This window comes from Daucus carota, chromosome 9, assembly GCF_001625215.2.
Source record: "Daucus carota subsp. sativus chromosome 9, DH1 v3.0, whole genome shotgun sequence".
Lineage (NCBI taxonomy): Eukaryota > Viridiplantae > Streptophyta > Magnoliopsida > Apiales > Apiaceae > Daucus > Daucus carota.
In genome coordinates, this window is record NC_030389.2 from 31290978 (window position 1) to 31307942 (window position 16965).

The 16965-nt window shown below is 33.1% G+C and overlaps 1 protein-coding gene and 1 long non-coding RNA gene across 4 annotated transcripts; both read right to left on the reverse strand.

Annotated features, from left to right (window-relative positions):
* Positions 1 to 900: 900 nt before the first annotated feature.
* On the reverse strand, positions 901 to 3127 carry LOC108202320 (uncharacterized). Of its 3 annotated transcripts, XR_010287879.1 has the most exons (6): positions 3015 to 3127; positions 2804 to 2871; positions 2070 to 2186; positions 1943 to 1977; positions 1587 to 1839; positions 901 to 1278 (listed from the first exon to the last, which is right to left on the reverse strand). It is a non-coding gene; the product is annotated as an uncharacterized LOC108202320 (long non-coding RNA). The 3 variants fall into 3 exon arrangements; XR_010287878.1 differs by having other exon boundaries at positions 1943 to 2186; XR_010287880.1 differs by lacking the exon at positions 2804 to 2871 and having other exon boundaries at positions 1943 to 2186; positions 3015 to 3118.
* Positions 3128 to 6353: 3226 nt separating this feature from the next.
* LOC135149725 (phosphatidylinositol 4-kinase gamma 7-like) lies at positions 6354 to 8269 on the reverse strand. Its single transcript, XM_064085544.1, has one exon. The coding sequence runs from the start codon at positions 8223 to 8225 to the stop codon at positions 6444 to 6446; it is 1782 nt and encodes a 593-aa protein (XP_063941614.1). The 5' UTR covers positions 8226 to 8269; the 3' UTR covers positions 6354 to 6443.
* Positions 8270 to 16965: the final 8696 nt, after the last annotated feature.

Here is a 16965-nt window from a genome sequence, read left to right on the forward strand (position 1 = left end):
CCCCTTGCAGAGGTCTAAACATATACTCCCTCTGTCCCATTCAATTCTATACGTTTCTTTTTCACGGCTCGACACGCACTTCAATGCTCTTGTAAAATATAGTTCTATAACTTATTTTTAAAATTTTCTTTTTCTGAATAAAAATATAACATTCAAACTTTTATTCTGAAAAGAAAAATCTTAAAAATAAGTTATAGAACTATACTTTACAGGAGCATTAAAGTCCGTGCCGCGTCCCCGTCCCCCAATGTATACAACTCAGGGGGACGAGGGAGTATAAGACACCGATTAAGATGCATATCTGATTGTCATATCATGGAGTTTAAAATAGGTTTCGCCGTGCAACACTTAATAACTTCATTATTATGATATTGTCAATTCTAGACTCGTTAGTATGATATTGTAGCCAAGGCCATTGTACTAACACTACACCATATTTCACCTGTTGCAACGGCTAAAAAATGTAACCTTAGGGCCTAAAACTGTTATAGTAGACCCTTTGGTAACATTTTTGCCAAAATTCGGTGTTGCATTTGCTGCCGTTGCAATAGACATCTGTTGCAACAGTTATTTAATTTCTTGCAACATTTTTGAGGTATTGCAATAGACTTTCAATTGTAATCTGTTGTAACATTTTCGAGGCTTTTGGTAACAATTTTATAGTGTTACAATAAATTTACTGTAACATTTTTTTGTAACACTATATTCTTAAAAATTGTTGCATACCAATAATTTGAAATTTTGTTGTAACACTTTTGTGCAACAATATTAAACCAATTGCAATACTTTTTATTTTTTTGGTAACATATTTCTGCAAAAAATTTGTATGTATTGTAATGCTTTTAAACTGTTGGACCTGATTTATAGTAATACTATTTACAAATGCAATACTCTGAAAATTTCTTAACTTGAAAAATGACCAAATTAAGTAGAATTTAAGTACAATCCGAGTCATCAACTTGAAAGATACAAAAGAAACTAGTCTAAGGTACCAAGTTTGGAACCATCCTCATAAAAGTTAATCCAAAAGCAAGCGGAGAGTTGAAGATTATATTTAAACTTAAATGTGACTAAAAATCTTCATTCATCACCATGTTTAGCAGCTACGTTTCCATATTCTTTGTCGTCAAGTTCATCATCGGAAGCACGCATGCAACACTACTAAAAGGATTGTTTTTCAGCCCTTCCTCATCATTATCATATTTGAGATAATAATCTTTCTTCACGCGAATTTTGTATATCCTCCACAAATCACGCATAGTCCGTAGTGCAAAATCCCTACAAAGCAAAGAAATGATGGAAACTCTTTGAATTACGCATTACCTGACAACTATCACAAAGAAGAAAATGCCACAATGTACCATCTTGTAAATCTATTACACAATATTTGATCAACTTATATCAGATATATATGCAGTAATTATTTCAGAATTGGGGGAGTTTCTATATCCCATAGTATAAAAACAATACCAGTCCACGACTAAATGCCAACTAGTTTAGTGAAAAGGAAAAAGTGCTCACAGTTGTGAGCATGTAGAAGTGTACTAAATCTTCTTCTTATTTTGTCACAAGTATAGGAGGTATACCTGTGATCTCGTTTTTTTGTGCAATTTTTTTTGGGGAAGGTCTTGCTTTCTAGTTGTGTCATAAGCCATGCCCAATTTCCCTCACTGTTAGTGCTGTTGGCTGCTCAACATTGTGTGTTACACATCACTGAGTAATGAGATTTCTTTATACGTAGTTTAAGGTTAGAGTGAGATGTTGAAGTTTCTGTTGAGTTTTTGGACAGTTTGTGTTGCCGCAATCTATCCATCTCTGGATGTAGGATCTCTCATATGTCTGGACAATAGGAGGAATATATAATTAGAAAGGAAGTGCATATGAAATTAGTCAAGAAGTGGAAGAAATAATAAAGAACATATTTATGATATGCAAAATTTACCTGTCATGTGGCCACTATAACAAGGTCCCTCAGCGCTTCAAGGGGAATAGGAAATAAAAAATCATCAGGAATTACAGGATAACTGGGCTTTCTATTCTCCTCTGAGTTTTTTGGGGATAGGTCTTACCTGTTCTTGAACTTCCTCCGAGATATCTAATTGATCATACAAAAAGTTTTTCAATGCTCTCTCAAGTTTCCATGTCTGGCACTAAAGCTGAAAGGCAATTGTCTTGGCAGCACCATCCTGAAATAAAAATCCAAATCTCTAGCTCAATCTCTAGCTCATTAAAAAAAAGCCCACTTTCACATGGAACACATAACTACAGACGGAAGCAAAGGGGGCTGAAGTTAGTGGCTCCAAGCATATTTGATTACAACCTGGCAAAGCAAAGAGGCCAGGAAAAAACACAAGAGCATAAACAGAAATAAATCCAAACATGTCATGGAAGAATTAAAAATCCTAACTTAATGTTATCTGTATTCAGTGAAAAATATCACAAACTTTTTCTCACCTCCCCAATCCTATTATCCAACCCAAAATGATATTATATCACTGGTCAATGCTAAAATTCACCACAAACAAACACCCAAGTCTCAAATTCCACTCACTAAACTCCATAAATCACTTTCCTAATGTAGACCCAGGTGCTAAAATCTCACTCCCTCCAAACCCAACTACATAATCACTGCAGAAACCTAAAATTCACAATCAAAACCACATAAATGCCAAAAAAAACAAACCCACAATCCAAAATAATGCCTTTAAGTGAAACCCTACAAAAATTATCAAAAAAAATACCAAACTTCACAGCAAATAAACAGAGCCCACTTGATATATCAAAGTTAGGTGTCAAAATTTACCTGGAAAACAGGAACAGTTGGAGATCAAGTTAGATACAAAGCAACATTAATAACTCTCCAACCTTACCCTAATCGAACAAATTAAGGCACAAAATAAGAACACAGAATAAGAACATAAAGATACAAAACCCTAAAAAAGTTATCCTCTAAACAACACAAATCCCTAATCGAAGTATTAAGACATGAATTAGGACAAAGATACGAATTTTACCTTGATTGATATCAAATATTTGCAGTGTGAGACCGGAGAGGATTTTGAAGATGTGCAGCGTGAGAGAGAAGAAGAAAGACAGTAGCTTGAGAGTGGAGAGGATTTTGTTTGGGGGGGGGGGGCGTTGGTAATTTTGGGGGGTTTATTTTGTTGGTTTTGATTTGTACCCCGCCAACAAAAATAAAGAAGCCCGCCTATTTTTTTGCTTCCAATTTAAAAAAAATGTTGCAAACTATTGTAACGTTTGACAAAGTGTTACCATTGTTATCAAAATTTTTAGATCTCTGAAAAAATGACCATGCATGCAACACTTTTCAGTTTTAGGTAACATTTTATGAAAATATTGCAAAAGGGTAGCAAGTTTTTGCCTATAGCAATATTTTTTGCAACATTATTGACTTTTGGTGTTGCAATAGGCCAAATATGGTGTAGTGTAATGATGTTGTTTTTGAATACACAAATTTTCTTTATTTGTATGAGATGGGACTTGGGTTGACACCCACGTTACAATCAATATACTTATATAAAGGAGAAGCGAGGGGCGTGTAGGTGGCGCCTCTCACATCGCTTCGTTCTATTTTTCTAATTTTCTGGAATTTTTGGATGAAAAATATCAATTATATAAAGGAGAAGCGAGGGGCGTGTAGGTGGCGCCTCTCACATCGCTTCGTTCTATTTTTCTAATTTTCTGGAATTTTTGGATGAAAAATATCAAAAATTAGAACTACCTTTTTTAGTTTCGGGTATATTAGAAGCAAGTTTCAGAATCTGATTTTGTTTCAGATTATTTACGGAATATAGTAGCTTCAAAGTTTTAATCTGATTTTGTTTCAGATTATTTAATTATGGGAAAGACAGATTATTTATGGAATATAGTAGCTTGAAAATTTTGAAGCGAGGGGCGTGTAGGTGGCGCCTCTCACATCGCTTCGTTCTATTTTTCTAATTTTCTGAAATTTTTGGATGAAAAATATCAAAAATTAGAACTACCTTTTTTAGTTTCGGGTATATTAGAAGCAAGTTTCAGAATCTGATTTTGTTTCAGATTATTTATGGAATATAGTAGCTTGAAAGTTTTAATCTAATTTTGTTTCAGATTATTTAATTATGGGAAAGACAGATTATTTATGGAATATAGTAGCTTGAAAATTTTAATCTGATTTTGTTTAGATTATTTAATTATGGGAAAGAGTAGCAAACAAGTCTCTCTGCACCTATAAATACCCGTATAGATCGTAGGATTTTGGATCATCTAAACACAACCTCCTCTCTCAATACCACAAACCTACCGGATAGTTCTCTTACTCGATTTTTAAAGGAGAAGCGATGGACGTGTAGGTGGCGCATCTCACATCGCTTCTTCTCTTTTTCTAATTTTCTGAAATTTTTGGATGAAAGATATCAAAACTTAGAAATACCTTTCTCTTGCTCGATTTCTAATTCGGAAGTGTCGTTCTTCTGCAACGATGAGTGAAGGCTGTTTATACAGTAAAGGTTGTTGCAAGCAAATGTCGTTATAAACCGTTATATTGGAGTCGACAAATCCAAACATGAGAAAAGAATATAGTCTTGACATGATATTGATGGTCGATGACAATAAATTAACTATTAGAGATGTATGTTTGTTGGTTATTCTTTAATAATATTTGTTTTGTTCATCGAACATGTTTGTTGTTGTTGATTTTTATATTATTTACTTTGTATACATGAAAAAATTATTCATGCATTATCTGTTTGCTCCGTTCAAGCAACTTTTAAGAGAGTAGTTATATTTAAGTTAGATGTTTTTGTACACAATCAATCCAAAAAAAAATTGGAGGAAGGTGACAATGTAAGAACATGATCACTTTAAAACAAACAAATAAAATTATGATTTGTCATGCTTTAAATTGTTAATTATGTGTATAAATTTATTTTCATTTTTTCACCATGAATTATAGTCCAATTTTGCAATTTTATATATTAGTATTGGTATTACATCAAGATTTTTATAATATAAATTTATTTTATCCTACAAATATTAACTTTAAAACATTAATATACTTTTTATAGACAACCATAAAATTATTTTATTCTACAAATATTAATATTGAATCATTAATATAATTTTTATAGGCCGCCGCAACGCGCGGCTTCTCAACTAGTCTCTCTATAAACTAAGAACCATTATACCGCCGTCATTCATCTACGACTAGTCTTGTTGCCGCACATGTCTCCGATCACAATTTTGGAGAGCCTCCTACATCACACAACTTACAGCCCGTAATCCATCAATCCCAATCTGAATCTTCAATTCAGATATCAGTTGTTAAATCGGGCAACACCAATAAACTTCACATTATTATAATATTATCTTCCGTGACCAAGTCCACACGAATTTGTTTTGGACATCTCCACTCAAGAGGCCTCATACTTACGAATGTCAAAACGATTCGAAAAATTAAATATCCATCCGAAAAATTTGCATCCGTATCCGATAAAAAACGGATATTATCCGTATCTGAAATAAAGTGGAAATTATACTTATCCGAACTCGAAACTAAATACATATATGTTATTTAAATTATATAATATATAACTATATGTAATTAAAATTTACTATATCAGCTTGTAATGTGTGTATATGCATTAAATAATACAACTTATACAAATTTTATATAATTGTACAAATATTTTATACATATATAAAAATATCATTTGAGCTTAGTCGTAAAAAAATTATCCTAAAATCATCGTCAATACGGTAGGGCCATCAAAAAGTCCGAAATCCGTCCGAAATATCCACATTTATATCCAAGAAAAAGCGAATATTATTCGTATCTGAATCCGACAATTGCGGATCCATATTCGAATTATCCTTTTGAGACACTTGCTCATACTAATGGAGTTTTTGGATTTGGATTGATACCCACTCTACAGAATACAAATCATCCCTCCATTTCAAAGTACTTATAAAATATTCTCCAACATACAATATTCAAACGACTCAAGGACTGATGAGATCCATTCGAGCACATGAACAATATAGCTTAATGTTCAGCAAAAGGATCTACTTCCTGCCTAAATGTTGTCCCTAAAATGCTTAGCACACTGCACATACGATTAGATTATGGTTCTTGCAGAAGAGAGTAAGAAAGCATAAATTATTAAACAAAAGGTAAACAACTTGCTACTCTGAGCGTTTCCTAAAATGATTTCAGAAAATACAAACATGTTTTTTACTGCTAACTCTATGAACTTTCAGCAACAGGAAATTTTCAGAAAATGCAAACATGTTTTTTACTGCTAAGTCTAAGAACTTTCAACAACAGGAAATTTTAGACAAAAACATGGGATACAAACGGAACCATAAATCTGAGATCCTGTAAGATCACAAGTCTTTTTGTCTTGTAAAAACTGTCTGATATAACATACAGGTTTACCTTGATCTTAAAACTGGCATGAAGTGCCAAGTCTTTGATTCTGCTTCTGTGCAAGGGTCACAGATTTCCGCTGAGAGAATGTCGGGTACAAAAGCTCTTGGAACTTGTCTAGAAAAAGCGCCCATTTTTCATCGTTCATGTCTGAGAATTCCACAAAGGTAACACTGGAAGCAAGTTGCTCACCTGCAGTCTTGTGTCCAGAAGATTTCAGGTACTTTGGCTTCTCATATAACGCGGTGTTCTCCAGTGACATGGATAGCTTGGAAACATTAGGCATCTTTGCAGCCATTCTCTCGCCTTGCCTTTTCCCTTTAATTTCCTCTTCTTCCTCCTCCTCGATGCTATCTCCGAATCCAGATTGAAGGGGAGGTTGAATCATGCATGAATTTGTTGAAGAGTCTTGGCTTAGTTCTTTACAATCCATATCAAATTGAAACACATCATTCTCTTCTGCATCATCCTTGGGGGATAAGGCTTCCATCTCAGAAATCAGTCTTTTGGCCTTTAAGCACACGAACTCGAGCTCACTAGGCTCCTCGACACCAGTGTGGAATTCCCTGGTCATCATCTCCCCAATCTCAGAGAGACAGAGTCCAAAGGTAGAAGCTTTCTTAAGAAAGGTTGTACAGAGAATGAGAACCCGAAGACAAGCCTCCCGAATCATGGGAAGTTGTCTGCGGAGCATCTCAGAATCCTTATATGGATCCAGCTTCTCTATATACTCCAGTTCTTCTTTTGAGAAGGGAATTGAAGCCTGGGGCCAGTGGATCCATTCAAAGTATGGATCCTCTAAATTCTCTGGCAGACAGAGGCCATGATCGATTGGAAATATTTCCACTTCACCAAATCTTCCAAAAGCTTTCAGTTCCCTCACCAGAATGTTTCCTCCATGTCTGTCTGTATTTAAAATCCTTATATCTAGTATCCCGATACGATGAACAGAAGCAACAGGGAAATTGGATGTCCCATGATCACTGGCATCAAAGTCATGGGGAATAAATTGCTGACAGGATGCAATCTTGCTCACAATCTTTTTGCTTTTCAATATTTTTGCATCAACACTATTAGTATTGAAAATTGAGTGACTGATCTTGACCAATGCAGTGGGTGGTACATTGGCAAAGTGGTCATAATCAAGAATGTAAGCAGCCACTTCTCTAAATCCTGTTTCTCCAACCCTTACAGAATGCTTTAATCCTGGCTGTCCAAGCGCTTTTCCAACAAGGCCTTTTGGGTTATTAGGTGCAAAAGGCTCTTCATCTGTTGGCTTTACTATGGCTACATTTACACCGTTGTTGTTTCTGAAATAGTAGGCACCCCCAAGCCCACCACTAACAGGAAGTGGATCAACTCCAATCTTCACTCCTTCAATAATCTCCTCAACAAGCTGTTTTATTTTGGCAAGACTTTTACACTGACATAAGATCTCAATTGGACCACTCTGATCTCCCTGTTGAAAATCTTTTCCAGTGGGCGAGAGACAAGGAGATGACGAACTTCTGTGCATCCGTGAAAGAAGAAGAGGAGAATGGTTTTGAATGGCACTCAAGTCGTTCTTGAGTACCTTATCACCAAATATTAATGAGCTTCCCTCAACTGGAACATTAAGACAAATCTGCAACCTCCTCTTCACAGTATGAGCATTGTCATCACGATCCAAATCCATTGCCAATACACAGCCAGTGTCGGTCTGCACAAAAATACGCCTCCTTCCAGCAGGTTTGCATTTCTTCCTATTTTCTTCTACGGATACTCCATCAGCTAAGCTGCTAAAAACTGCCATTGACATTTGTATTTGATCTTTCGGCGGTGAACTTTGATGGCAATGGAAGAGGCCTTCTTCCTCTTTGAAGAGGGTGCTGACCTCCAAAGCAGATTGCAAAGGAAGCAGATAGTATGATCTACGATATGAATACAGAACTCCATCATCAGTTCATACAGAAACACATCACTACATTAGTAGATCAAAATATACCAAAACTGAAACACAACTGAATCAACTGAGGGCTGCAGTCTATATGTAAAAAAGAATTAATCAACATTGATCATCATAGGTGAAAGCCTTTTTACCGTCTAGCACAAATATACCAGACTTTAAGGCCGCGTTCACTTGGTAGGAACGCGGCTTCATGCTCAGTCACTATTGTATCATACATTCTTCTTTCTCCTCTAAATTTGTTTATGATTTTTCACTTCATTCTCCCCCGGTCCAATTCCATTCAACGGAATGCATGCAATCTAAAGGTTTGGCCCTAAATACCACACGATACGCATTTGGAAGCTGCGTATCACTACAAAAAGAAACATGCACGAATCTTTTGATAATTTATCTAGCGATCTGTATAAAATGTGTATCTCATAACACGCATTTAAAAGATGCGTATCATTAAAATATGCACATTATATATGCTTATTTGATGTGACTAGTGGTATTTCGAGCCATGCTATCCAAAATTGTGGTAGATCGTGCCATCCTTTTCAAAATTGTGGTGTACTATTTGGTTAATGTGGCTAGTAGTCGTTTGTAATCCAAGGATAATCTCTATAGTCACCCTGATATATTAATTAGTCAATGATATTTGTCGGTCAATTGATCTTCTCACCAGGTATTTCTTACACTTTCATTAAAGTCAAGTGTCGTCATTTTTAGGAAAAAGGAAAGACCTATATTTTATTATATTCATTAGAGGATACTTTCAGCCAATAGAGTCAATATAGGTCAACTAATAATCTCCCACACACGTATATGTGATGTTTACATTTTTCATTAAAGTCAAACATTGTCGTTTTTTGATATAATGAAGACCTATATTTGTTGCTCATTAGAGGATACTTAGACCAATAAACTAAATATTTGTCGGCCGGTAATCTTCGAAACATATATTTCTTATATTGTTTTTCATTTCTCACATATTTCTTATCTCATTAAAGTCATATGTTGTCGTTTTTCAAAAAAAAAAAAAGATAGACCTAGGTTTATAGATTGCGGCGCCAAGGGAAACTGCTTAAGATCACGTGTAAATAACATAAAACACATATCAGACTCATAATGACAAATCAAAAAATAGCGGCGCCAAGGAAAATTGCTTAAGATCACGTGTAAATAACGGAAAACACATATCAGACTTATATATAATGACAAATCAGAGAATAAAGCTTGAGCTGGAGGAGAGATAGCCAGGCTAAAAAATTATATCTTCCAAATTCAGGAGCTTTCAACTAAAATTCATCCATAAAACTAATTCACATATCTTCATTTGTACTGAATCTTAAAAAATCTATTCATCAGACCAGAAATTGACATGTTCACGAACAAAACCCCCAAAAATGACCCTCGAACATAACATAACTATATATCTATAATGTACATAACTTTAACATACAAGTGCAATGAGAACATGATCAAAATGATTCTAACACATATCTCAAGTCACACACACACAAAAACACATAATAAGTAAAATCAATACATTGATACTCAATCCAGCTCTAAAATACAAATTAGCACAAAATAATCAAACCAGACTCAAAAAAATTCATATAACTCACCAGAAGCGGAGTAGATCTTGAAAATAAAAAAGATGAACTTTGTGAATGGTAAGAATAGGAAATAACACAGCCAAGCCAATGGAATGGAGCAAAAAACAAAGAAAAAGAGGGGGTGTAAGTAAGTAGTCACGGAACCCACACAGCTCATTGGGATTTTCTGTAACTATATTTGTACATATGTTTTAATACCTGTACATGAGTTTACATATGCATTTTATAAGTGGACACATGATCGGGTGTCACATGAGGCTCGTGGCGTCGCATTGTGCATCATAATTTTTGTTTTATATTTTTTAAAATAAGTTAAATATTTTGTTAAAGAAAATAATATCTTACAAGTAAGAACGTTTATATCAACTCAAACGGTTGTTAAAATAATATAAAATATCAATGTTGTATAATTTCTTGATCCATAAATTATTCATGCATGTATTTTAATAGTTCGACCTATATTTTAATAATAATATGATATTATTATATATAAAATATAATCTTGATGTGATAAGAGAATTTGAAATGTTACGGATCTTTTTGAAAGTTCGACAAATATATTTATATGAAGTGTTTTTTACGATCCCTGCAGCTTCGATGATCATAGCTAAAGTGAGTGATATATTGAATGCGATTGAGGCTAAAATTATAGACAATAAAAATGTTTAATCGAAATTAATATTTTTCTATATAATATTTATAATTTTCAATAAGATTTTAACTACAAATTTGTGTGAATGGAGATATTCTTTAACATCTTTTTTATATTCGAGATTTTACGAGATTTTGGTATGAAAATTCAGATTGTTGTAATGGATATTCTCTCTCATCTATTAAAATATTGAATATGAATGTATATCATGTGGGCTAAGAATAGGACGAAATTCTCACAAAAAGGTTAAAAGTACGTATACTGTGGGGCCAACTTTATTTAATTTTTGAAAATCAAATGGCATCATCCAAAAAGAGGACAAGATATTGGGGCCGTTCGGCTGAACTTAAAATTAGTGCTTTATGCTTAAAATATAAAAGTGAACTAGAAGTCAGAAGCAAATTAAGATTTATAGGTGATTAAACTGTCTGGGAAAGAAGTAGAAGTCGTGAAACAAAATCAGTGTGGGTGTTTGGGTGGGGTTTTTAAGCCCCACTTCTAGAATTTAAGTTTGAAAACACTTATCCGTACCGTTTGTGTAAAAAGTCGAGAAACACTTATAAAAAACTAGGATTCCTAACTTTTGTTTCATGACTTCTACTTTTTTTTCAAACACTTTAATCACTTATAAGTCTTAACTAACTTCTAACCTCTACTTTACTTTTTTTACTTTAAGCATAAAGCACTTATTTTAAGCTAACCCAAACTGCCCCAGTAATCCTAACCTTTTTAAAGTACTTTTCGACTTTTTACACAGAGAGTACAAATAAGTGCTTATAACTTATTCTGTCAAAAAAATGTGGTTCTAACTTATAAACCCAGAAGCTGGGTTTATAATCGGTTGCCAAACACCACCATATACTAATCGATCTACTTTCGAAAGATAAATGCAATTCGAATGAAAGATGTTAAAAAAAATAAAAATTGATCAAAAATGAATGACATGATTGCAATCCTGAAACTCAGAATTAGCTTGGACGATCTGCTTTGATGCGTTTGTAGTTTTAAAGTGATAAAAGTATAAAATCTAGTCAGATTTTGTATAAAATGAAGATTGATATATTTTAATAAAACAAAAATACATATATCGTGTCTCGTCCGGGAGATAATGGAATTAGGATAAAAGGACTCTCAATTCTTTTTAATAGTCGCATGATTTTCTTTTGTGAGAAGCTATTCTTTAGTTTAATTTGTCCGAAGGGAATGAACAAAAAGTGCAAAGATTTATATATATATTCATAGACGCATAGTTCGAAACTTCGAATTGTATAACATATATAGCCAAGGATTTACTAAAACTTTCGAAATATAAATGCATGATTGGAGAGTATTTTTGTTACATAGTGTTTATACTTTTGTTTACAAAATCATTTACCTAATTTTAAATTAAGAGTTTTCGAATTTTGGAGATGCACCACTAAATACAAACCATATCTATATTATAATGAACCACAATTCGAAATACCTCAACTTTTTTATAGCGCATTCTATTTTGGCAGTTCGATCGCGAAAGTTATTCCTCCTGCATTTATATATAAACGCTGGTTTATCAAGAAGACACAAGAAAAGCACTTTGAATTATAATTTAATTTATAATATAATTATTGTATTTGAGTTTGATTTATTTTATAATTTGATCATCCCTTTAACATAGCTCGTGTCATGTATTTTTGTGTGATGATAAATTCTATACCGGGCTTGTTTAGAATTCGTTACCGGATCCAAAACTCATATCCATTTTGAAACGTGTCAGGCACTGTTCGTATATATTTAATAGAAATATATTAATAAAATTTAATTAAGATAATATTTAGAGAAAAGTTATTTGGAGTCCCATGATTATTGGAGTCCTTGGAGTCCCAATCCAGACCCTTTATTTACACTAGATCCGATGGCTGCTATTGTTTCTTATTTAATATAAAATTCAAGTTTTATTTTATATACAGATAAGAGGCGCGTTAGTTTTCAGCCATCTATGTACGCGAGACACAAGGGTCAGTTACAACTACCGAGTACTTGCAAAGTGTCGCTAATAGAAGTACAATGTTCTGCCCTTACATGTATATCATCCTAGAGTTTTTTCCATTGTGTTCCTCAACAATTATATATGTTCATCTTCTCCACTTGCAGAATACTCAATAATAAACGTACTGCTTCCGTTGATCGCTCATGTTCTGCCCTTTATCCTGTACTTCTATCATGTTCGGCACTTTATCTTCTATCTGCGTGTCTTTTGTAATTTTCCGTCCATGTCAGTATTCGATGGAAAATGATCAGCAGCTTATTTAGTGAACACGTGTGATTATCCTGCAGAACAAAAATACCTATTATCCTACAGAACATAAATACCTCTTAATTAGCACTTCTGTGCAGAACAATGAACTCTCTTGGAACACATACAAGTGCACTGAGAACATGATCAAAATGAATCTAACACATATCTCAAGTCACACACACAAAAACACATAATAAGTAAAATCAATACAATGATACTCAATCCAGCTCTAAAATACAAATCAGCACAAAATAATCAAACCAGACTCAAAAAAATTCATATAACTCACCAGAAGCTGAGTAGATCTTGAAAATAAAAAGATGAACTTTGTGAATGGTAAGAACACGAAATAACACAGCCAAGCCAATGGAATGGAGCAAAAAACAAGGAAAAAGAGGGGGTGTAAGTAAGTAGTCACGCAAACCACATAGCTCCTTGGGATTTTCTGTAACTATATTTGTACATATGTTTTAATACCTGTACATGAGTTTACATATGCATTTTATAAGTGGACACAGGATCGGGTGTCACATGAGGCTCGTGGCGCCGCATTGTGCATCATATTTTTTATTTATTTATATTTTTTGAAATAAGTTAAATATATTGTTAAAGAAAATAATATACTACAAGTAAGAACGTTTTATCAACTCAAACGGTTGTTTAAATAATATAAAATATCAATTTTGTATAATTTCTCGATCCATAAATTATTCATGCATGTATTTTAATAGTACGGCCTATATTTTAATAATAATATGATATAATTATATATAAAATATAATCTTGACGTGATAAGAGATTTTGAAAAGTTTCATATATTTGAAAGTTCGACAAATATATATATATGAATTTTTTTTACGTTCCCTGCAGCTTCGATGATCATAGCTACAGTGAGTGATATATTGAATGTGATTGAGGCTAAAATTATGGATAATAAAAATGTTTAATTGAAATTAATATTTTTCTATATAATATTTATAATTTTCAATAAGATTTTTAACTACAAATTTGTGTGAATGGAGATATTCTTTAACATCTTTTTTATATTCGAGATTTTACGAGATTTTGGTATTAAAATTCAGATTGTTGTAATGGATTCTCTCTCATCTATTAAAATGAATATGAATAGGACGAAATTCTCACAAAAAGTTTAAAAGTACGTATATTATGGGGCCAACTTTATTTCATTTTCGAAAATCAAATGGCATCATGCGAAAAGAGGACAAAATATATACTAATCTATTTTAGAATGATAAATGCAATTCGAATGGAAGATGTTAAAACAAAAAATTGATCAAAAATGAATGACATGATTGCTTCCTGAAACTCCGAATTAGCTTGGACGATGTTTGTAGTTTCGAAGTGATAAAAGTATAAAATTTAGTCAGAATTTGTATAAATGAAGATCGATATATTTTAACAGAACAGAAATACATATATCGTGTCTCGTCCCGGAGATAATAGATGGAATTAGGATAAAAGGACTCCAAATTCTTCTAAAAAGATTCGTAAAATGTTATATGATTTATGATGGATTAAATCAAAACAAATCAAACAAACCCAGTATATTTAGAGCACGGTCTGGGGAGGGTAAAATGTACGCAGACCATGCTCCTACTCGTTTAGAGTAAGGAGACTGTTTCCGTGAGACCTTGGCTTAGTGCAAGACAAAGTTTTGTGTGATATATAAGTAGATAGTACCTTAGCCCATGATTTCTAACACATGGGACTCACCTCTATCGGCAATGCATCTGTCCATGAATAATCCGAGCCGACAACCGTTGCATCAAAGCATAACACCAAATCACCCAAAACCTCTTTGCCGCTAATTCATATATCAATAAATGATATCAGCCTTGTCCTAAAAGCATAACATCAGAACACTCAAAACCCCTGTAAGCTACTAGACCGAGTCTCAACTACTCTAATACGCCGTCACCATTAATCACTCTTATCTAATGTCATATCTCCCGTGAGATTTAGGGCTCCCTAGTCCAAACTCAATTGATCAGACCACGTCCGACTTCTCTTTCTCTTGCCCCGAACCGATATGCGTTCAACCCAACTGTCTTACCTTTACCCATCATGCCTAAGGCTGCGCGTCCACAGTTTTATCTTGACTGGCACCAGCATCATCGTCAGGAACATGAACAATCTCTTGGTTAAATATAATCTTCCTTCCAGGGACTGCATTAAATAACTCAGAAAAATAACTACCCCATCTCGTTGTAATATCCCCAGCATGAAGTAAAACACGATCATCCTCATCTTTAATATATCAAACTGAACAAATATCATCTTGACGTCTCTTGGTACGTGTCTTTGCAAGTTTATAATGGAGTATCTTTTTCAAATAAATGACAGCTAATATTGATTTTTTATTTGTGAGAAGCTATTCTTTAGTTTAATTTGTAAGAAGGGAATGAACAAAAGTGCAAAGATTTATATCCATAGACGCATAGTTCGAAACTTCGAATTGTTTAACATAGCCAAGGATTTACTAAAATTTTCGAAAAACAAATGCATGATTGGAGAGTATTTTTGTTCCATAGTCTTTATATTTTTGTTTACAATATCATTTATCTAATTTTAGTTAAGAGTTTTAAAATTTTGGAGATGCACTACTAAATACAAACTATATCTATACTATAATGAACATAATTTAATTTATGATATAATTATTGTATTTGAGTTTGATTTTCTTATAATTTGATCATCCCTTTAACATAGCTCATGTATTTTTATGTGTTTGATGATGAAATCTATACCGTACTTGTTTAGAATTTGTTACCTGATCCAAACTCATATTCATTTTGAAACGTGTCGTGTACTGTTCGTATATAGGTAATAAAAATATATTAACAAAATTTAATCAAGATATATTTATAAATTTTACACACACACATATGTGTGTGTGTAGAAGAAAGTTCTATGGAGACTATATTTTTTGGAGATTTGAGAGACTTAATCACAACCATCCATTTCTTACACAACCAAGGGCTGCATATATTTGTCGTGCACACTCGTTTTCTCTCCCTATCCTATCCAACACTTCTAAATCGGTGAAGAACCAGTACTTTTAAATCCTGTATAACATAAAATAATAATTCCATAATATTGGTGTTTAATCACCGAAATCCTAACAAATAAAAATAATAATTGCATACAAAACATATATGTAGTTGGACATTGCTATGATTGGCACTGAACTCATTGTCATTGTCCTGCAACGAATTGAATTTATTGCAAGACAAAATAACACTTAAATATATCACAAATATACAGGACAAATTATTAATATTACATTACTAGAAACGCTGGACAAGAATAGTGTAATTATAAAGATAGTAATTAAAACTAAAACAAGATATGGAGGATAAGAATATTAATAATACATTACTAGAAATGCAAGATAAGAATAGTGTAAATTATTAATATTACATTACTAGAGATGCAGGACAAGAAATGCAAGACAAAGAATATTTAATCACGTTCATTAATTGCCAGATTATTTAAACGGTAGATCTTGTTGTCTCTAAGGACTTCAAAATTTTTGGTCTTCATTGAGCCCACCTCTATATATATATATATATATATATATATATATATATATATATATATATATATATGTATATTTGGGCTACTTAAAAATCCACTTTCTTTAGCGTCCCCAGAGTCCTATCTACTACCATTGGATCGATCTAGAAATGAATCATGCGGCTATTAAAAGAAATTAAATTATTTTATTAAAAAAAAGTAAAAAACATCCGTTATTTCTCATACTACTAGTTCTATTATCTCGCACATTAACAACGTCAGTTATCATTTGAAATAAAAACACATAATTCGTGAAATTTTGCTTTTTAAGTCGAAGATAGAGTCAAAGATTTATCTTGTTCTGCATAGAAGGGAGTGGTGACATTGGGCTTCTACGGTTACCGAGGAAATTGGGAGAATCCACCATCGAGAGCTTGATCAGAGTTAATGAGAGTGAAGGTAAATCGCATGATTTTGTTTTGCATAATTTCTTGCAATTCATGACATAAGTTTTTGGTGTACTTT

Excerpts from the sequence above, each read along its gene's own strand:
- LOC135149725 (XM_064085544.1), bottom strand. The coding sequence starts at position 8,225 with ATGTCAATGGCAGTTTTTAGCAGCTTAGCTGATGGAGTATCCGTAGAA.